We start from the raw sequence: 23,695 nt of genomic DNA, 5'->3' as shown, positions 1-23,695 counted from the left end.
ATAGGGATAGGTGTCTACACCGGCTTACCCGAGTGGATACTCGAGCCGGAGAGGGACAACTTGGTCGGTAGCAGGGCAACACCGTCTTCGTTGCCGATCCGAGACCCGCCTAACATCTGTGACTATATCTTTCACCAGGTGCCTTGATACTCCGGCTATCTCAAAAAAGAAGGTGAGATGCATATATTGCATTTCCTCTATCCTATTTCAGAGACTCAGAGGGGTATGCGAGAGAAGACAATATATAATACAGTTCTTCATAGGGAGTTTCGCCCGTTGGAACTCTTTTCTTACGTTTAAATCCGATCTTTCACGTCCGGATTTCATGTATAAATACCGATGCAAATATGGTTCAAAATCCAGAGATTGGAGATTAAAGGAAAATCGGATTGCATTCACAAAAGTTTCCTAGAATAGTCACAAAAGGGGTTGTTGGTTTTTTCTCTTAAATTCGGTGTTTGATCGAGTCCTAAAATTTGAGGTTTGGTGGCCTGAATACTCGATAAGAAGCCCGAGTTTGCCGCGCAATACAAGATTCCTGTTAGAGCTATCTCTATTTACATGCGTTGGGCGTCTTGAGAAATATCCAATCGAGTCGCCGGAGAATCCTTTGTCGCTGAAGCCTCAGTTTCGTTGCCCCATACAAGGGAATAGCACTGGTATGTTTGCTCTGTTTCGTGTTAAATGGGGTATTTGAAAGTATTGATGGTTTAAACTTTTGAGTTTCTTTTTTTTTAATGATATTAGATGTTTTGTTACGTTAGTTGCGAATAAGAACTCAAAAAAAAATATAGTAGTCTTTGTGTCGTTTGATGTATTTGGCGATAATCTTACTGACTATGGAGCTTTGCATTCCAAGACATGTTGCTTGACAGACTAGTTGAGGTCGTTTTGATGTCGATTTGACTACCTTAATATGGTATGGATCGATTGAATATATATGTGTCTAGCTGGCAACATGTCGACTGTTTCGTCTCGTCACAGAGAGGTTCTCTAAAAGGTTTAAAATTTCGCAGAAGTTCGCTTCTGATCGCAGAATAATATAACTTCTTCCTTAGCTTTGAACACTTGAATATGATAATATATTGGTATTGTTTTGAAATAGCAAGATAACTCTTTACTTAAACATGATTTTGACCTCTAAATCAACTAGGGAAGCAGAGGGAAGATGGAGTAGGAAGGCATAATCTTTTCATATCAAAATCTACAGATTTTGCTCTTTTACTATTTCTTTCCCTTGTTATTTTACTTTTAAAAGGGGTTAAATGGATCTCTCTCCACTTGTCTCTGGGCAGCCGCTCTCGTTTCCTAGTCATTGGTCAAAAGTTTTGGTGAACTCACGAGGCCAAAAGTTACCTATATTGCTGATTTGTGGGATTTTGGCGTTGCTCCGACAAATGTCGTTGAAGCAACGCCACCCACTACCTCCATTTCTTTGTTCTTTCTTTCTTTTATGTTTCATCGGATAGTTCAATTATATTTTCTACGTGTGCTCATTCTGCATAACTGATTGGGTTGTATTTTTCTATTCGTAATTTCATTGTTAACCGAGAACATTGACTCCAACAGATTCGTACGGGCATGGTTTCGTAGTCTATTAGTCGTGAGCTCTTTCTTTGCATCACTAGGCTATATTTGCAGCTTTGAATACACTTTAAAGTGTTTCTCATAGCCATCTTTGGTCATTGTGTTACTACAGTGCTTTTGTTTTGGACCCCTTTTTAGGAATTACTAATTGATGATTTTATTTTAGTTACTTTTATTAAACTGGTGATGAACAACATAATACACAAGAGTGGCCAATGAAATTTAATTCGAGACCACATAACGTTCGGGATAATATTTCCCTCGATTAGGGCCCTTTAACAAACGGCGATGACGAGAAACCGAATTTAAAAGGTGAAATTGATGACGTCTTGTAGTCATGTACTTGGACGGCTGACGAGCAACTAGTATTCTTTACAATAACCTGATTTAATCACTCGCCTAAAATTTTTTTCAACATATCCGAGCCTCCTCAATGACACCTTTATGTATTTTCTTATATTTATATATACAAGGCTGTGAACATGTCTATTTGGTTTAAGGTCTGCTGGTCGTGTCCTTGTTTTTTTTAGTTGTGATGCAACTCTATTATGATCTCAAGCAATAAATTGAAAAGGTAGCTTCCTACACCTTATGGATGTTGTATCATGTCTATTTCTAAGACAAACCTTCCAATAATGAGTTTATGTGAGTTTGTTTTCGGGACCATCAGTTAAGCTTTGGTTTGAGTTATTTTACATTGTCATGTTCCCATTCTTTGGGAAATTTCAGCCTAGGATTGCTATTGAATTCCCATGGAATGGGAATAACCATTTGTTAAATAGTTCAGGTAATGGTGGAATTGTTTTTCTGTGTTTTTTTTTTCCTTTATAAAACACCCTTTTCGCAACAATTTATCAAGTGCACATTTAGTGCATTTACGTATCGCCACGTTGAGAGTGTGAATTATTTGGTCGCATATTGCACATTATTTTCGTTACTTATCTATGTCGCTTAAGTTCGATTATTAATCTTTATCTTCTTTTTTACATGTACTCGGGAGTTGGAGTTCCGCAAGGGAACTCACTTTGACCCAACATCGGGTTAAACGCTAATAGGAGTGCAGAGCCTCGGATGTTCTGCAAATTAGGAGTCTAAAACTCTTAACCAAATTTAATATTCCTTGTCGTCTTTAGATCTTACTTATATTTGTCGTATTGAGTTCTTAAAGGCTAACTTTTGTTATCTATTTTTGTTCAAGCTAGTCCTATTTGATTGTTGAATTTGTGTTGCTATTCACTTGTTAATCCTCTCACGTAGTTTATCAATATCACATGCTTATCGCTTCATTAAAAATTACATTTTTCATCACAGTCGGCTAATTTTACGAAAACTCGCCTCCAAATATTCTAAATAGGAATAGCATAGTAACCTCCATAGTTTCTCTATAAGAAAATATAACAAAAATGAAATAATTTTAATATAAATTAGTCAAAAAAAAGAGTCGCCAAAAACTTTTCGGAATCACCAATCTCGATTTATTAAATAATATCAATGTTCTACTTCTTTATTTTTCAACTTTCGCTTCAGGTTTTCTCCAAATCTCAAAGAGACGTGAAGGTCACGAGGTATATATTTGCACTATTATGCAAAGGTATATTCTATCGCTGTTATAGTCATTCATTTACTTAGTATCTATACTTGGTTCTAACTATACTTGTATATGTTATATCTTATCAGAATATCCTATCCAATTTTCTTTGTTATACCTTTAGTTTCATCTATTATTTAGAAAATTTATTTCAACCCACTTTTAATTATGATCTATCATTTGTGCTTTTAATCCACTAAAAACAAAATGATGTATATATACAAGCTAACGTGTGTGACCCTTTTCGATGAATAAACTTCCTCATAATTCCAAGATTACACTTTCTTTTTTTAAAGGAATATATTTGCCCAATTTCATACATTATTAATAATATGTTCTCGGAATTATAAATCTCCTATTTTTCCACTCCATATATACATATCGCTTTCTAGATTCCCTCTTTCCTATCTTTATATTTTGATACATACATACATTCGATATTATATTGGTGCATTTTATACATCTCGAACCTTCCCCTCTCAAAATAACAAAAGTATTTTATCACTATTTTAATCAAATAACGAAATAGAAGTTTTCCTCTTTTTAGGTACTTTTCTAAATTAAGCGTAAGGACTATTTTCGGATAGGCTCTGAGGGGTGCTTAACACCTTCCCCTCGAGTAATCATAACCCTTACTCAGAATCTCTAACTATTTTCAAAAGACCAAAACAGAGTTTTCGACATAAAAATGGTTTTTCCTAATTTTCCTAAAAAGTTAGGTGGCGACTCTAAAAAATATTTTTCATTTAATCCCAAGAGTCATGACACGCCACCATACGTCGTGTGCTGTTTTGACCGGTTCGAAATAGGGCTCGACAGGGATTATTTTAATTACAGAGTCGACACTTGGCATTGAGTTTTGGTTTTTCAAGTCACCTTTTTGAATTCCTAATTAAAAGGAAATGACTCTTTATTATGGTCTGCGAAAACAGAAGACCGGGTAAGGAATTCTGTTGACCGAGGGGAAGGTGTGAGGCACCCCTCGAGTCTCGTGGTTCTAACACGGTCGTTTTTATTAACTTATCTCGATTTAAATTATTTTAACAAATTATGTTAAGGCCTAAAATTACTCATTTTAATATCCAAAATCTATCTATTTATTTTATATTAAACAAATCGGTGAAAGTTAATTTTAGAAAAATATCTGTCAAGGTGCATTATTGCATCCTTGAATTTTAAAGGTCTCAGAAAGATACTTACGCCGCATTCTTAATCGAGACAAATATATTAAACTTACTTAAAGTTTATCTAGTATTAAAAGCGTTAGTTTATGGCTTAAAAATTCATAACAATTTTTATTTTGAAAATTATTTGTTCTTTAACGATAGACTGAAGCCATTAATTAATTTAATAAATAAATAATTACAGAATTTTATTAATAACAATGAAATAAAATAATAGAATAATGAATAAACAAATTTACCCATATTATGCTAAATTTAATATTATCTCCAAATTTATTATAGTTAACTTTAATACAAAAATAGAATCACAGATATGAGAGAATTTAAATGCTAAATCATATTCAGTAGTTTGCTCACATATTTGTCAATTCGTTAAAAAAATAAGTTAAATTTTCTCTAAAATTATTAATTAAAAAGGTAAATACTAAAGAAATATTTAATTAATAAAAATAAAAAATTAATGGGTCTACGAGAAAGTCATCAGGTAACTAACTATTTGACATACTTTTAGAAATGGACTTTTATATACATCCAGAAGATTTATTGATATTAACATCTTTATATTATTTTAAAAAAAAAATTCCTTTGTTCAGTAAAAAAAAAAAAACGGGAAAGGAAAATTGTTGCTTTTTTCAATGAAAGTGGATATTTGTGTATGTAGTGTGTGTTAGTCACTGTGATTTAAATAAAATATGTAGATAAATATGGCCTGTGCGTGATGTGTTATCATGTAGATAATTAATTACTTTTCCTTTTCTTCTCTTTTTTATTCTCTAATTCATCCAATTTTACTGATTTTTCTCTTTTCTACCATTTTTTACTTAGCAACGTATCTATGATATTTATGAGTCGCTGTTATGTGTGTGCAGTATATATGTATCAATGCGGTGTGATAATGAGTGAAGTGTTAGTGGAGGATCATATATTGTTTTGTCTACTATAACAGTGAGTAAGATGTAATAAATTAACAGATTAGCATGTTTATTGTCATATATAGATAATAAAAAAAATGTTGCATAATATCAGTTTCTTTTCGTCATTATAATATACACATTACAATATTATACACAAGATAAAGTCATTTCAATAAACTTATTCATCATCAATTCATGAAATCACTAAAAATAATCATGTTATGATTCAGTTTATAACAAAACTGATAAAATACATGATTTAAAAGAAACATGTAATGAGAATAAAACAGAAACTTTGAATATCGTTCTCGAAAACTTGAACGTGAACCAAACTTGACTTCCTTGATTTTCACACTCCTTTTGTTTTCTCTCTGGTATTTCCTCTCTGTATCTTTATCTGATCAATTTTTTTTTTGTTGCTCTGTGTCAAAGTATAATAGTCTGTAGTCTGTTCTGGGGTGAGAGAGTCCCTTAAGTAAAGGGGTCGGAACGGATTTTTTTTACTGAGGGGTTTTTTTTTTTATTAACAGATAAGGGAGGAATCATTTGAAATTCAAATTAATTATATATATATATATATAGAGAGAGAGAGAGAGAGAGAAAATAATAGTAATAATAAAGATAATAATAATAAATAAATAAAAGTAAATAATAAAAAGAATAAAATAATAATAATAATAATAAATCAATTAATTTAATAATTAATAAAACAAAATAATAATTTATAAATAGACAAAAAATAAATATAATAAAAATAATATAAAAATTACTTTATTTATTAAAAATTTATAAAAGGAAAATATATATATATATATATATTAATTTTTATATTATTTTTAAAATTAGAATAAAAAAATATCTTGAAGTTAACTTTATTTAATTATTTTTATTTTATTTTATAACTAAAAATTTATCAAAAATAAAAATAAGAACCAAAATAATATATGATTAAATAAATATAAATATAAAAATATTTAATATCGATAAACAAGTTAAAATTTAGGGAGACTCAAAAATCACGTATCTACATTTTTGCCCTCTTTATGTGAAATCTCGAATAGTTTTCATACAAAGAAATAGACAAGATATGATTTTTGACCCTCCAATTATTTGAAAGGTAAAAATAAAAACAAAATAAAAATAAAAGGAAAACTATGACTGAGTCTTGGTTTTTAGACATCCTACCTATCCCGGGTTATAATGGAATCGGGTCGCGAGTAGTTCAAAGGTAAAATAGAGAGAGAAAGAGTTAAAAGTAGAATGATATTCCGTCGAGTTTCCAGTTAACGACTTCTGACTTTTATATTCAAATGACTAAGAAAAATAAAAAAATGAAATGAAAACTGCAATCTGTAGAATCTTGATTCAAATCTTTATGACTTGAACTTGAAAATTAACCTTATTCTTTAGGCGGGTTCCTGATTTGTTATTTCTTTTACCCTATTCTTCAGGCGGGCTCCTGGACTTATAACTTCTTCACCCTGTTCTTCAGCAAGCCTCCTGGACTTACAATTTCTTCACCCCGTTCTTCAGGTGGGCTCCTGGACTTCCAATTTTTTCACCCTGTTCTTCAGGTGGGCTCCTGGACTTCCAATTTCTTCACCCTTTTCTTCAGGCGGGCTCCTGGACTTACAACTTCTTCACTCAGTTCTTCAGGCGGGCTCCTGGACTTACAATTTCTTTACCCTGTTCTTCAGGCGGGCTCCTGAACTTCCAATTTCTTCATCCTGTTCTTCAGGCGGGCTCCTGGACTTACAAATGCTTCACCCTGTTCTTGAGGCGGGCTCCTAGACTTTCAGTTTCTTCACTTTGTTCTTCAGACGGGCTCCTGGACTTACAATTTCTTCACCCTGTTCTTCATGCGGGCTCCTGGACTTCCAATTTCTTCACCCAGTTCTTCAGGCGGGCTCCTGGACTTACAACTTCTTCACCCTATTTTTTAGGCGGGCTCCTGGGCTTCCAGTTTCTTCACTTTGTTCTTCAGGCGGGCTCCTCGACTTACAATTTCTTCACCCTGTTCTTCATGTGGGCTCCTAGACTTCCAATTTCTTCACCATGTTCTTCAGGCGGGCTCCTGGACTTACAACTTCTTCACCCTGTTCTTCAGGCGGGCTCCTGGACTTACAACTTCTTCACCCTATTCTTCAGCCGGGCTCCTGGACTTACAACTTCTTCACCCTGTTCTTCAGGCGGGCTCCTGAACTCAAAGCAAATAGTGAAACAGAAAAATAACATCCCATTCTTCAGGAGGGTCCTGGATATAAAATAAATTCCCATTATTCAGGAGGGTTCTGAGCAAAAAATAAATTCTCATTCTTCAGTAGGGTCCTGAGCAAAAAATAAATTCCCATTCTTAAGGAGGGTCCTGAGCAAAACATAAATTCCATACAACACAAATAAAATTTTTGACCCAGTTTGTACTGAAAAAATTTATGTGTCACTGAATCTCAATATATCTCGCAAAGAATAAAGTTTACCATGACCGAGATCCAGTATCGGATACTGTAACCATGCTTCTTGCATTGAGAAGTGTGAAATCGCATCCTTTATCTGAAAATAATTATTTCATCTCTGTTCCAAACAAAGAAAAATTGTGAGTTTTAAAACATGTGGTGGTTGGTTTTTGGCATTCAGCTTTTGAAGTGGCCGCTCTCGCACTTGCCATGCTCAACTCTTTTCCAATCCATGCTAATATTCATTGAATTGTCATACTTCTGACTCAGAATTCTGACTACTGAGATCCTCAACTCAGAAGCATCATGGTCAAATCATGCTAATATGATGCTTCTGAGTTTAGCTTCTAATACATCCCTTAGATTTTCACGAGTTTAAAATGGTCAAATCACAATCATCTTGAGTACCTTACTTTTACTTTGAAACGTTGTCTCTGTGCATCGATCCTTTGTCTTGCTTTGTACCCTTAAAGGAGTTGGTATCAAGTTTGGAGTCCTTTCTCACTCGACCTGACATGAATTTGACTTAAAAGACAACAAAACAAAATTCGTTTGATACAAGGATACAAAAAATCAAAAATTAAAATAAAATAAAAAGAAAAAGACAAAAGGCATCTCTTTTTTTTTAAAAACAAAGAGAAAACTTATCTGAATGTGGAAATCGATTCTGGTGATTATGACATACATTTTGAATTAAACAACCAGATCTACCCACTCCAATCATTACAACTTTTGTCCACTTATTGAGCTTGAAATTAAATCAATCTTGAACTTGTTCCTTCTTGATAATGTAGACACGTGATTTTTTATCCTCCCTAAATTTTAACTTGTCTATCAATATTAAATATTTATATTTAATCATATATTATTTTGATTTTTATTTCTATTTTTATTTTAATTTTAAATAATATAAAATTAAAAATATATATGCTTTCTTTTATAAATTTTAATAAATAAATTAATAGTTTTAATATTTTTTTATTATATTTGTTTTTGTCTATTTATAAATTATTATTATATTTTATTAAATATAAAATTAATTAATTATTATTATTATTTTATTCTTTTTATTTATTTACTTTTATTTATTCATTATTATTATCTTTATTACTTCTATTATTTTCTATTAAAAAATCTATAATAAATAAATATAGTTTGAAATTTGAATTTGTTTTATCTGATCCTAATCCTAAGTAACTGTTCCCCTTTTATTTCCCTCGAAAAGACCCATTATTTAAGGACTTTCTCCCTCAAACCACGTAGATTCACTATCAAAAACTAGATACTGTATACAGACTCAGACAAAAAAAGGTACTTACAAAAAAAGGTACTTTTCTCTATCAGAAACCAGAAAAAAGATATCCGTAAACCAGTAAAAAATTTACTAAAAGAAACCGTCAGATAAACAAAAGAGAGAAAAGGTGTGGAAGTTGAAATTTAGTATTTCATTGGAGTTTTGGTGACGATTGATTGCTTCACCAACAGGTTCTTATTTAATCATGTAACATTTATTTTATAGATGTTAAATAGATGTTATTATGAAAAGCATGAATAAAAAATGCTATCCATTATTCATAGTTGATTGATTATGTAAACTTTTTATTCTGATATGCTATGTTATCAAATTATTGAATATTTATATGATTGTACTGTGTTGAATAATAAAAAAAAATTATTTGTGCATGATATTGTTTGGTTTAAAATTAAAACAAAAAGAAAAATAGTAGTACAGACTATTTTCATATACTGTAGATTTTCTTGCATTTACCGTACAAGTACACCTATTCATCTTCTCCACACTGTTACACACAAATCCATAGATACACAGTAAAAAAAAGGAAGAAAATGCACTCATAGTTATACAAACAAAGAAAAATTAGTAAAAGAGAAGAAGGAACAAAATAGCTTGGACTGAATTTTTTATTTTATTTTTTTTCGAGGTGGAGTTCACCGGAATCATCATCTCCTCCGGCGAAACCTACCGGAATCGCCAAAATATTCACTAGAATAACTCCAGCAGAACCAACAAAATTAGATCCAACGAAATGCCGGATCTGCGCCGGCGCCTTTCCCCTCCTCTTCCTTCCCTTCTCTAGCGGCAGATCTGGCTGGAACCACCATTTCCGGCGAGCCACCACCATCGCCAGCCTGTCTCCCTCACCCGCCGGCGCCGCCCCTTTCCCTTTTGTCCTTCACTGTCATCCCCGTCATACCGAAAAAATCTCAAATATGGTGAAACTATGGTTGTCGCCTCTCTCTCTTTGCTAGTGTTTCACCGGAGAATCGTTCGCCGAAAATGAGTTTTTCCATTAAAAAAAAATGAGATGAAACCCTTTTGTCAGGCATAATTTTCTCTTTGTTTGCTTTGATTTTTGTTTTTGGTTTACTGATAAATACATAGTGGGTAACTAAATATTTTTTTTTATTATTATTATTGTTTGTCATTTATTGTCATTATTAAGCTTTAAAATTATTTGTTAAATCAATTAATCGCTTTAAATAAATTTTTGTTAAATTTTAATGGCAAAATTTAGATAACGTTTTGAGTAGGCAAGACTGTTGAATGTTAAACAAGTATAAAATAATTAATTTTTTGAAAATATTCAAAATAAATATTGTTTAATTTTATTGTTAATTTAAATAGTATTTTAGATAAATTAAAATTGTTATGAATTTATAAATGGTAAACCAATGTCTTTAGCATTAAATAAATTTTAGGCATATTTGAAATGTTTGTCTCAATTAAGAATGCGGCGTACGCATCTTCATGAGACATTTTAAATTCAAGGATGCAATAACGTACTTTGACAAATATTTTTTAAAAATTATTTTTTATCGATTTATTTAATAATAGATAAATTTTAGATATAAAAATGAGCGAACGTAGGCCTTAACACAATTTATCAAAATAGTTTAAGTTAAGATAAATCAATAAAGCGACCGTGCTAGAACCACGGGACTCAAGGGGTGCCTCACACCTTCCCTTCGGTCAATAGAATTCCTTACCCGGTATTCTATTTTCACAGACCAATAAAAAGAGTCATTTCCTTTTGATTAGGGATTCAAAAAGGTGACTTGGAACACCATAACTCAATTTCAAGTGGCAACTCTGTAAATTAAATTAATCCCTATTCAAAACCGTTACTTTAATTGGAAAAACCCTTCGACTGGTCCCTCGAGCGAAAAAGAAGTGTGACATCTGTGGTGACTCTGCTAGGGATATAACAAGAATTCGAGTTTTTTATACTGACTTATACTTTCTTTAATTATTATTGATATTGTGTTTGTTGGCCTTACGTGCTACTTGTCGCTTATTTACTCCTTTGATATTATTTGAACTGTATTATTTATTGTCTTCTCTCGCGTATCCCCTTTAAGTCTCTGAAATAGGATAGAGGGAATGCAGCATATGCATCCCACCTTTTTTATAGATAGCTGGAGTGTCAGGGCACCTGGTGAAGGATATAGTCACACATGTTAGGCGGGATTCGGATCGACAATGAAGGCGGCGTTGCTCTGCTACCGACCAAGTTGTCCCTCCCCGACTCGAGTGTCCGCTCGGGTAAGCCGGTCTAGACACCTATCCCTATTAGGCTTAACTTAGAAACACTGAAAACTCAGAATCTGGTTATCCCTATTAGGTGCCCTTTATTTGCATCATATGCATTTGACTTAGCGGGATTCGGCACAGGGGTCGGGTCTGTCTAGGACAAATGACCTAATTTATAAAGACCAACATGTGCATCCTATGTGCTCTTTGACATTTGGCTATTTATTTGTTGACCGACTTTAGACAATTTTAAAATGAGAGAGATTAATTTATCCTTAAATTTAGTCAATCATTTTTGAAAGAAAAATTTTACTTTTAAATTAAGAAAATTTTTAAATATACAGCAACACAGTTTTTACAATCTTTACGAAACTACGAGGGTCTGATTCTCAAATTTTAGTGAGATACGTAGGAAGTCCTTCCCAGGATACGACCCTATCTTTTGAAAAATTATTCATAGATTTATTGGGGAATGTTTTGAAAATGTGATTACTTTCATAATTATTTTCTTAATTCTCAAGTCCAATTTTTATATATATTTTAACGACCCTGAATCTTTAGGGATCATGAGGTTAAGGTTTTACAAAATAATAATAATAATAATAATAATAATAATAATAATAATGATAATAATAATAATAATAATAATAATAATAATAATAATATATTTCAATAGCCCGGAATCTTTAGGGATCATGAGGCTAAGTTTTTACAAAATAAATAAAAATAAAATATGTATTTTAACAGCCCGGAGTCTTTAGGGATCATGAGACTAAGTTTTTACAAAATATATATATATATATATATCAATTATAACAGTCCTGAACCTTTAGGGTCATAAGACTGAAATTTTTACACAACATCATACATAAAACGGTTATTCTATTTTTTTTTTATTTCTGAGTCCTTTTATTTTATTTTTGTACTTAGGGAATATTGTCTTCAAACATATAGATAAAATTGTCTAGAAGTCTGTTATAGCAAAGTTTTTGATAGAGTCAATTTAAATAAGTGTTTTTCTTAAAAAATATTATCAATCTTGTTTCTCTCGCTTTGATTTTTGATAAAATTGTTCTTTGCAACTAAGTCCAAATAATGGTCGCACTAGGTTTTACAAGTTAAGTTATAAATTCCTTTCAAAATTAATAAATTAACTTTTATTTAAGTCTAGATATTTATTAATCTTATGTCCCTGTCAATAGGTATAAAATGTCCACCCCTGTTCGTGGAAAGCGTCCAAAGAGAAGAGAGATGGGAGTGTACCACTTTAGGTTGTGGATTGTACCACTCTGCAACTTTGGTTCTGGTGGAACGAAATGGATAACATTCGATTATGACGAGATACATAAGTATTTAGGTTTTTTGACGAGTATCATGAGAATCAACCCAAATAGAGAGGTGATTGTTGCATTACTGAATTTCTGGGACCTGAAGAATAATGTATTCCGCTTTTCAGATTTTGAGTTGACATCTACTTTAGAAGAGATAGCGGACTATGTTGGATATGGGATATGCATTGGAAGAAACTTATAGCCCCAAGACTTATTTCAATAAATAGATTATGCAAGCTCATGAACATACAGAATACGAAAGAAGAATCAAAGAAAAAAGGTTGGGTTTCCTTGCAATTTTTGTATGACAGATACGGAAGGCAAGAGGGGTTTGAAAAGTACGGTAAATAACTTTGTAATAAAGGGAGTTTTGAGGCTTGAAAAATTTACAGACGATTTGCATTCATGGTAGCCTTTTTAGGCACAATGGTCTTCCCAAGAAGAGAAGAAAAAATTAATATTCGTTTAGCGGGAGTGGTACAGATACTGATTAAGAAAGATTACACTATGGTACCAATGATCCTAGCTGATATTTACCGTGCTCTGACTGTTTGTTAGAAGGGAAAGAGTTTTTTCGAGGGATGTAATATCTTGTTACAGATGTGGATTGTGGAGCATCTTTATCAACGTCCTACATTGACAAGGTTCGATCCTGAGCAATTTAATCGCATCAATGATTACGAGGAAAGGATGGAGAAATATAAATGTCTAAAAGAAATTGGAGATTGGGTTAAGCTTTTTCGTTCTTTGACAGCAGATAAAATCACTTGGAATCTCCATTGGTTCCCTTGGAGGCAAGTCATACATAGTTCTGTCATTCGTCCGTTCTTGTTATTAATTGGTATTAGAAATGTTCAACCGTATGTTCCATTAAGGGTTCTACGTCAGCTAGGTAGGCTTCAAATAATTTCCATAACGGAAAACATGACTGAGTTTGTATTTGAGGTCAGACCAGATATTCCACTTCCAGAAGATTTGGCCCAGCAGATTTGGGAGGGTTGCCGTATTATGGGGATTGAAACGATGGTCATAGAGCGCAAGAAAGGAGAAGTGCACCCAAATTATCGTGAATAATTTGAAGAACAATCGAGTCTGCCAATCAGACCATAAAGATCGATTAAGGGACCTATAGATCAGGAAGCTGCAATTAGGATAGGAATTGAGAGAGCCATGCGAGAACATCATGAGGCCAACCAAGCTTTGAGAGAAGAATTAAAGCATGCCAGGGCAAAAATAGACGAACAACAAAGGGAATTTGCTGAAGAGAAAGCAAAGTAAGCAGATATTGAGGTTGCACTTCGGGGACAAATCAAGCTTGCTACCACTAGGGGGTCACACGTTGCAGAATTTGCCACATCTCGCCGACAACAACTTTAAGAAGTTGATAAGAATATGCAAGAAGAATTTGATCGAGAAAGATCTCAGTGGATTCGTGAAAGAGGAATATTGCGAGAACAGTTGGAGGTTGCTTCTGCTCGTGAATAGCGTGCAAGAGAGATGGTTGATTTCCGAGATCGACAGGCCCAGGAATGGGATCAAGCTTTCAGTTCCCTTCAAGGGAAGGTCCGCAGTGTAGCACAAGATACTACCAGAATGGGTTTGGATTATCAGCAGTTGGATCGTGAGGTCTTTTTGGCACAGGTACCAACTTTTGCACAGCGTCTCACTACTTCATTGGAGGACATATATTTGAGTTTGGGAGGACATATTAAACCGAAGTTTCCTTGAAGGGATAGTTGTTTTCTTTGTCATAATTTCTCTTTTTTTTTTAGTTTTAAAATTTCTTGTTTAGATATTATGTCTTTTACTTTTCAGATGTCAGTTAGTAGGTTTTATTTTAGGAGTTGGGTAGTTACTTTGTCGTATTTATATTATAGAATGTAATGAAGTTGACTATTTATTTCTTTATATATTACATATGTTTTACTTCACTTTAAATATTTATTCAATCAAAACAAAAATACAAAACAATTTTGCTAAATTCCTCCCGAACTACGTAAGATCTGATTCATGTCCTGGCATGATACGTAGGCAACCCTCCAAAGGGTTCAATTATAATTTTTGAAAAAAAAAACTCCTAAAAAGCCGGGATGAAACACAAAGCCTTCCATTATAGGTTGGAAAATGCATATAGAAGCATGACATATAACGTGGCATTATAATGTGTTAAATATATAACACTCACCAATTTGCTTTGGTCACAAAAAGATAAAGTTATTGGTGGTTGGTTTGTGGTTTAAACTGGCATCACATCCGTATAACACCAGATACAAGGGTAAAAAAAGAATGACCCACGTAGAAGGTATAGGGTCTGATAGTAAAGAAGAGCAGAATTAGTTGATTTCGCAGGAAGTAGCATCAATGGACGAAATAAAGTCATTAAAACAATAGATGGCAGAGATGTACCAAGCTTGATTGAATGGACAAGCCCCGCATTCTTCAATCCCTAGACTTTCAACTTCAAATGATCCAAATTCTGACCCAGCTCAAACTAGTGATCCATTTTACCCACCAGGATTTGGCCCATTTGCTAATATGCCTGGAGTTGTTGGTACTTCTACCATGTGACCACCAAATCCATCTGTCGCAAATAACCTATTTTTTACTTCTGTAGCACCAGCTACTGCGGGTACTCAACCGACAGTACCGAAGAATATGAAAAAACCAAATAATGATATATCCTCCTGAAATGACTTTCAAATCCCAAAATCCACCTTATTATATTCATTAACACGATACACCTATCGTGATTGAGAAAATTGCCAAGAATGAGGAATAGTAGGACACGACGATCCGGTAGCTCATTTGAAAAAGGTTTGCAATCAATTAAGGGGAGTAGAAGGAAAAGAAGAATTATTGATGGCTTACTTTGGAGAAAGCCTTACAGGGATAGCTTCTGAATGGTTCATCGATCAAGACATTTCCCGTTGGCACATATGGGATGACATGGCTCGAGATTTCGTTCAACAATTTCAATATAACATTTAGATAGTGCCAGATCGCACTACACTTGCCAACATGATAAAAAAGATGACCAAAAGTTTTCGAGAATATGCCGTCAGATGGAGAGAGCAGGCTTCAAGAGTCAGACCATCAATTAAAGAATCTGAAATGATTGATATTTTTATGCAAGCACAAGAACCTAATTATTTTCATCACTTGCTCTCTACTATCGGAAGCACATTTGCTAAAGTTATCAAAGTTGGAGAGATGGTAGAAAATGGAATAAAGTCAGGAAAGATCATCAGCCAGGCCACTTTGAAAGCAACAACATAGGCAATTCAAAGTGGTGCAGAAAATTTTGGGGGAAAGAAAAGAAAAGAAAAGAAAAGAGGATGTAACAACTGTCGTGACAGGTCTAAGACAAAATTAGAGAGGTGCGCGTCAACCATACGCACAGAATCCATTATATTTCGTTACATCCCCTCAATATCCTATTTACAATGCACAACCATATGCTCAGGCTCCTTCTTACCCGCAATGGCGTGCACCAGCAATCCAAAATCATCCAATGGCCCTGCAAGTTCAAAAAGGCCCTCCGAGGTCTAATTTTCAGCCTAGAGCAGAATTTAAAAGGGATAACATGGTAAAAGATAATTTCACTCCTATTGGAATATCTTACACCAGTTTATTTCATAGGCTGAAAAAAATGAATGTTCTAAACCCAATTGAGAGAAGGATCTCGAATCTTTCTCCGAAGAATTTGGACTATTCTAGAAGATGTGAATACTGTTCTGATGCCCCAGGGTACGACACAGAGAAATGTTGGTATCTGAAAAGAGCCATTCAAGAGTTGATTAATACCCAACAGATTATGGTAGAAAGTATAGGTACTCCAAATGTCAATCAAAATCCGCTGCCAGATCATAATGAAACAAACATGCTCGAAGTGATACTCTGTGGTAAAGATGCTACGATTTCCTTTAATTCGAGCATTAAAATTAAAACTAATTTGGAAAAATTAGCAAATGCTGTAGATTTGACAAAAGAAAATCCTGTAGAAGCGAAGGTGGTGATAGTAAAACCCAAATCATCGAATGCTCCCTTGGTGATGGGGAAAGAGATTTCAGAAAATATTGGGTCAAGTCAAATAAAGCCGAAACACATTATTCCCGGAAGATCCAATAAGCCTCTCTTAATCATAAAAGGAGCTCCCGTAGCTCCTATTGTTATTAAACCAGTGTCACAGCTGCCTGTGGTTGATACCAAAGCAATCCCTTGGAATTATGATCGCGTTGTGGTGATGCACAAGAGGAAAGAAGTGACTGAAGATGTAGATAAAGTGAAGGTATTAACTCTATCTGGAAGATGTTATGCTCCAGTAGAGTTAAGAAAGAATAAAAAAGGCGGTGAAGAACGAATGACGTTCAAGAAACCTATTACTGATGAAGAAGTTGAAGAATTTTTAAAGAAAATGAAATTGCCAGAATATTCTGTTATAGAACAGTTGAAGAAGACACCAGCACAGATTTCTTTGTTGTCTTTATTGATACATTCAGAGGAACACCGCAAGGCTATAATGGAGATTTTTAATTAAGCATGTGTTCCCAGTGAGATTAAAGTGAATCAACTGAAAAAAGTTGTTGAAAGGATCCTTGAAGCAAATAAGATTACTTTCTCAGACGATGAATTGCCTGTGGAAGTTACTGGACATAATAAGGGTCTCTACATTACTGTAAAACGTCAGTACTCCAGCGTCATTCGAGTGTTAATTGATAGAGGATCAGGTGCTAACATTTGTCCTATGTCAACTTTGCATAAGTTGAATGTTAATGTGGAGAGAATTCGACCTAACAAAGTATGCGTCAAGGGTTTTGACGGATCAAAAATTGATGCCTTTGGTGAAATAGAACTCATATTGAAAATTAGGCCTGTAGATTTTGCTATGGATTTCCAAGTGCTGAACATTGATGCTTCATATAATATATTATTGGGAAGGCCATGGATTCATAGGGCTAAAGCAGTTGCATCAAATGGTCAAATTTGAATAGGACAGGCAAGAGATGGTTGTTCATGGTGAAGGAGACTTATCCATGTATAAAGACTACTCTGTTTCCTCCATCGAAGCAGATACTGCCAATGTATTAATTCATCAAGCTTCTGAGGTAGCGACTGTTGAGCATAACCTCGAGGGATGTTTTTGCAAGGCATTATTCATCCGATAAACCTCTATGAGAACTTTGATACTTTTAGTCTGGGATACGAGCCTACTGCTGAAGATATAAAGAAGGCTAAAAAGCGTAATAAAGAGTCGTGGTCACTTACCAAGCCGATACCGCCACTTCAAGAGTATTTCATCAAATTTATTATTGTTGGATCCTCCAAGTTACCTGTTGCAGAATCAATGAATGATGATGATACAGAGTTGATAGACCTTTTTCAGAATATATTCATTGAAGCTGATATGGTTGAAATTGGGAAAGGTACCAGCAATGCAGATGTGTAGTTTGTCGGCCCTGATGTTCAGCTTAACAATTTAGTAGTTTGTTTGTTTTTACCCCTGTAATTTAAATCATTCTAGGATTGTAATTCAGAACTTTAAATCTGGTATTTTAGATTAAAACTCTTTATATCTATGTTTCTAATAAAGCGTAGTTTTCCTTTATTTTATTTTTCAGTTTGATTTTTATTTATTTATTTTCTATCATACAGGTCTTTCTATGTTGATTCTAATGATATGACATGCATGAAGAATTGTCAACCAGATTTAAAAACCCAATCTAATTTTGAAATAATGAATAAGGAGGTTGAATACGATGAATAGGAAACATTTGAAGATACAAGCAAAGGTTTCAAAGAGTTTGAGAACAAGACAAATCCCAATTTGGAAGGAACTGAGGCGATCAATTTAGGAGATCATGAAAATATTAGGGAGACTAAGATAAGTGTACATGTTCAACCATAACAAAAGAAAGCTATAATTGAAGCTTTGCATGAGTATAAAGACATCTTTGCTTGGTCTTATGATGATATGCCCGGTTTGAGCACTGATTTGATAGTTCACAAGTTGCTAATTAATCCTGTTTTTCCTCCTATCAAACAGAAGCTAAGAAAGCTCAAAACTAACATGAGTGTAAAAATTAAAGAGGAAATCACAAAGCAACTTGAGGCTAAAGTCATTCGAGTGGCCCAGTATCCTACTTTGTTGGCGAATATTATCCCTGTTCCAAAGAAGGACGGCAAAGTTTGGATGTGTGTTGATTATCGTGATCTAAATAAGGCGAGTCCGAAAGATAATTTTCACTTCCCAATATCCATATTTTGTTGGACAATTGTGCCAAACATGATCTTGCATCTTTTGTGGATTGTTATACGGGGTATCACCAGATCATTATGGATCCAGAAGATGCGGAAAAGACATCATTTAAAATGCCATGGGGGACATATTGTTATCGAGTCATGCCTTTTGGACTAAAGAATGCTGGGGATGCTGGGGCAACTTACATGAGGGCAATGACCACAATGTTTCATGACATGATGCACAAAGAGATTGAAGATTATGTAGATGACGTGATCATTAAGTCGAGAGAGCAATCTGATCATGTCAAAGATTTGAGAAAATTCTTTAAAAGGCTTCAGAGGTATGATCTTAAACTTAACCCAGCAAAATATGTATTTGGATTTCCATCAGGAAAACTCTTGGGTTTTATAGTGAGTCGACGTGGCATTGAGTTAGATCCTTCAAAAATAAAAGCTATTCAAGATTTGCCTCCACCAAAAAATAAAACATAGGCGATGAGCTTACTTGGAAGGTTGAATTATATCAGTAGATTCCTTGTTCAGCTTACAACAACCTGTGAGCCAATATTCAAGTTATTGGAGAAGAATGCTAAAGTTGAATGGACTGAAGAATGTCAAGAGGCATTTGACAGAATTAAGAGATACTTGTCGAATCAGCTTATTTTGGTTCCTCCAGAGCCAGGCAGACCTTTGATATTGTACATGTCTGTGTTAGACAATTATTTTGGCTGTGTATTGGGCCAACATGATATCATGGGCAGAAAAGAACAAGTCATCTACTACCTCAGCAAAAAGTTTACCACTTATGAAGCTAAGTACACTCTTCTTGAGAAGACGTGCTGCGCCTTAACTTGGGTAGCCCAAAAGCTAAAACATTACTTGTCATCTTATACTACTTACCTTATCTCTCGTATGGATTCTTTAAAGTAGATTTTTTAGAAGCCTATGCCCATAGGAAGACTCGTGAAATGGTAGATGTTGCTCACAGAGTTTGATATTATTTATGTGACACGAACTGCAATGATAGCTCAAGCCTTGGCGGATTATTTGGCTGAAAATCCTATTGATGAGGAGTATGAGCCATTGAAGACTAATTTTCCAGATTAAGAGGTATTGTATGTTGATAAGTTATTTTTTATGATTGTCATTCAGGCTGAAAGATGTTCTTTGATAGAGTCGTTAATGTAAAAGGAGTGGGGATAAGAGCAGTTCTTATTTCTGAATCAGGATAATATTATCCTATAACAGCCCAACTTTGATTCTACTGTACCAATAATATGGCAGAATACGAAGCTTGCATTCTGGGATTAAGATTAGCCATTGACATGGGGATTCAAGAACTGTTGGTATTGGGAGATTCATATTTATTAGTCCACCAAATCCAAGGAGTTTAGGAGACCCGTGATTCGAAACTCTTACCATATAGAGGTTGTTTGCAAGATCTTTGTCAACAATTTGTATCAATAAAGTTCAAACACATTCCCAGAGCTCATAATGAGATTGATGATGCTTTGGAAACCTTATCTTTGATGCTTCAACATCCCGACAAAACTTATATTGACCCTTTGCATATACAGATTCATGATCAACATGCATATTGCAATGTGGTTGAGGAAGAACTTGATGGGGAGCCGTGGTTCCATGATATCAAAGAGTATATTCAGACTGGAAAATATCCTGTACATGCCGATGGTAATCAAAAGATAACCATTCGACGTTTGTCTAGTGGATTTTTTCTAAGTGGAGGAATCTTGTATAAGAGGACTCCTGATTTGGGACTTCTGAGGTGTGTAGATGCTAAAGAAGCTTCAAAAATCATGACTGAAGTATATTCTGGGATTTGTGAACCACACATGAGTGGGTATGTTTTGGCAAAGAAAATACACCGAGCAGGTTATTATTGGCTCACCGTGGAGCGAGATTCTATCACTTTCGTTCGTAAATATCATGAATTCCAGGTACATGGAGACTTGATACATTCCCCTCTATATGAGTTGCATACAATGACTGCTCCATGGCCTTTTGTGGCTTGGGGAATGGACGTAATTGGACCAATTGAACCAAAAGCTTCAAATGGACATAGGGTCATCTTGGTAGCTATTGATTATTTCACGAAGTGGGTGGAAGCAGCGACTTTCAAGTCAATGACCATAAAAGTGGTGGTTGATTTTATTCACTCCAATATCATTTGTCGGTTTGGCATTCCAAAGATAATTGTCACGGATAATGCTGCGAATCTCAATAGTCATCTGATGCAAGAACTGTGCCAGCAATTTAAGATTATGCATCGGAATTCAACTCTTTATCATCCAAAATCGAATGGAGTTGTAGAAGCTGCCAACAAGAACTTAAAAAAAATTCTCCGTAAGATGGTGCAGGGTTCCCGATAATGGCATGAAAAGTTACCCTTTGCTTTGTTAGGTTATCGTACTATAGTTTGGACTTCAATTGGTGTAACTCCTTACTTGTTAGTGTATGGAACTGAAGCAGTTATACCTGCAGAGATTGAAATTCCATCTCTTCGAGTAGTTGTAGAAGCTGAAATTGATGAGGACCAATGGGTCAAGACTCGTTTGGAGCAATTAAGCTTGGTAGATGAAAAAAGATTGACGTCAGTATGTCATGGACAACTGTACCAGAAGAGAATGACACGATCATATAACAAAAAGGTGCGTCACAGACATTTTGAAGTTGGTCAGTTGGTACTAAGACGCATCCTACCTCATCGAATTAAAGCCAAAGGCAAATTTTCTCCTAATTGGCATGGACCATTCATGCTGAAGAAAGTGTTACCTAATGGCGTGTTATATTTGACTGATATAGAAGGCAAAATGGAAGGAATGCTGGTCAATGTAGATGCAGTTAAAAGATATTATGTATGATATTCATGTACAATTAGGTTATGTATGTTTTGTACTTACATTTTTAAAGATTTGAAATGATGAAGGCATTTTGTTCTACTATCCGAATAATATATCAACCTTTGCTTACCCCTTTGAGTTTTTTTTTTTCGTACCCCTCTTTTGAAATCAAATTAAAGTCAGAAAATTAAAAAAAAAAAGTTGAAAAAAAAAATATATTAAAAAAAAATCAATCAAAAATTCAAAATCAAACAAAGAATGATGTTTTCTGAACTACGTTTGACCTGATTCTTGCTATGACAAGATACGTAGGTAGCCCTACTTCGGGGTTCGGTCTAACCAGAAGAAAATTCAAATTACCCAGAACGAAATGGAACTGGGGCAAAAATTTATTTTCTTAAAAGAATCGATTCCAAAAGTTGTATGTTTCACCTAATGTTATATAAATTTTTGAGCCTCATGCCGACCGTTCTTTCTAACCCTATCCAAAAGCCAAGTTACAACCAAAGAAAGACCTTCGGATCAATTTTTGAGAATGTCAAGGCTAAACATGTTATGAGTGTATAATATTTCATATTTTGGGTGTTTATTTAAAAAATTGAAAAAAATAAAAATGAGAGAGTCTTATTGGTGAAAACCCTTTCGGGCACCATATGACGATTGTGAGCTGAGACAAAAATGAAAAGGAGATAGGCTTGTTGGCAAAAACCCATTGAGGTGCCACTAGCCGAAGAAAGGTTGTTATCAAGAAGGAACAAGTTCAAGATTGGCTTAATTTCAAGCTCAATAAGTGGACAAAAGTTGTAATGATTGGTGTGGGTAGATCTGGTTGTTTGATTCAAAATGCATGTCATAATCACCAGAATCGGTTTCACATTCAGATAAGTTTTCTCTTTATTTTGAAAAAGAGATGCCTATTGTCTTTTTATTTTTATTTTTTATTTTTTATGTCCTTGTCATCAAACGAAAAATTTTTGTTGTCTTTTGAGTAAAATTCACGTCAGGTCGAGTGAGAAAGAACTTCAAAACTTGCTACCAACTCCCTAATTTCATAAAGTAAGACAAAGGGTCGATGCACAGAGTCAACATTTCAAAGTAAAAGTAAGACACTCAAGATGACTGTGATTTGACCATTTTAAACTCGTGAAATTCTAGGGGATGTATTGGAAGCTAAACTCAGAAGCATCATACAACAGACATATGATTTGAGTTGAGGATCTCAGTAGTCAGAACTCTGAGTTAGAAGTATAACAATTCAATGAATATTATCATGGATTGGAAAAGAGTTGAGCATGACAAGTGCGACAGCGGCCATTTCAAAAGCCAAATGCCACAAATCAACCACCACATGTTTTAAAACTCACAATTTTTCTTTGTTTGGAACAGAGACGAAATAATTGCTTTCAGATAAAGGATGCAATTTCCCACTTCTCTCAATGCAAGGAGCATGGTTACAACATCTAATACTGGATCTCGGTCATGGTAAACTTTATTCCTTGCAAGGTATATTAAGATCCAGTGATACATAAATTTTTCCGGTACAAACTGGGACAAAAATTTTATGTGTGTTATATGGACTTTATTTTATGTTCAGGACCCTCCTGAAGAATGAGAATTTATTTTATGTTCAGGACCCTCCTGAAGAATGGGATAGGACCCTCCTGAAGAATGGGAATTTATTTTTATGCTCAGGACCCTCCTGAAGAATGGGAATTTATTTTTATGCTTAGGACCCTCCTGAAGAATGGGACATGACCCTCCTGAAGAATGGGAATTTATTTTTATGCTCAGGACCCTCCTGAAGAATGGAAATTTATTTTATATCCAAGACTCTCCTGAAGAATGGGATGCTATTTTTCTGTTTCACTATTTACTTTGAGTCCAGGAGCCCGCCTGAAGAACAGGGTGAAGAAATTGTAAGTCCAGGAGCCCGCCTGAAGAACAGGGTGAAGAAAAAGGAAGTACAGGAGCCCGTCTGAAAAACAGA

General features: G+C 34.4%; 1 protein-coding gene across 1 annotated transcript; it reads left to right on the top strand.

Annotated features, from left to right (window-relative positions):
* The first annotated feature begins 8,943 nt into the window (after positions 1 to 8,943).
* Positions 8,944 to 21,789, top strand: LOC124886448. Its single transcript, XM_047394800.1, has 2 exons — positions 8,944 to 9,211; positions 12,479 to 21,789. The coding sequence occupies exon 2, from the start codon at positions 16,119 to 16,121 to the stop codon at positions 17,142 to 17,144; it is 1,026 nt and encodes a 341-aa protein (XP_047250756.1). The 5' UTR covers positions 8,944 to 9,211; positions 12,479 to 16,118; the 3' UTR covers positions 17,145 to 21,789.
* The last annotated feature ends 1,906 nt before the right edge of the window (positions 21,790 to 23,695 follow it).

Source organism: Capsicum annuum, chromosome 8, assembly GCF_002878395.1.
Source record: "Capsicum annuum cultivar UCD-10X-F1 chromosome 8, UCD10Xv1.1, whole genome shotgun sequence".
NCBI classification, from domain to species: Eukaryota; Viridiplantae; Streptophyta; class Magnoliopsida; order Solanales; family Solanaceae; genus Capsicum; species Capsicum annuum.
Note: the sequence above shows the minus strand (reverse complement) of the source record. Positions and strands in the feature narration are given on the sequence as shown.

Bases quoted from the DNA above. Each gene is read 5' to 3' on its own strand.
- LOC124886448 (XM_047394800.1), top strand. From the start codon at position 16,119: ATGGCCCTGCAAGTTCAAAAAGGCCCTCCGAGGTCTAATTTTCAGCCT.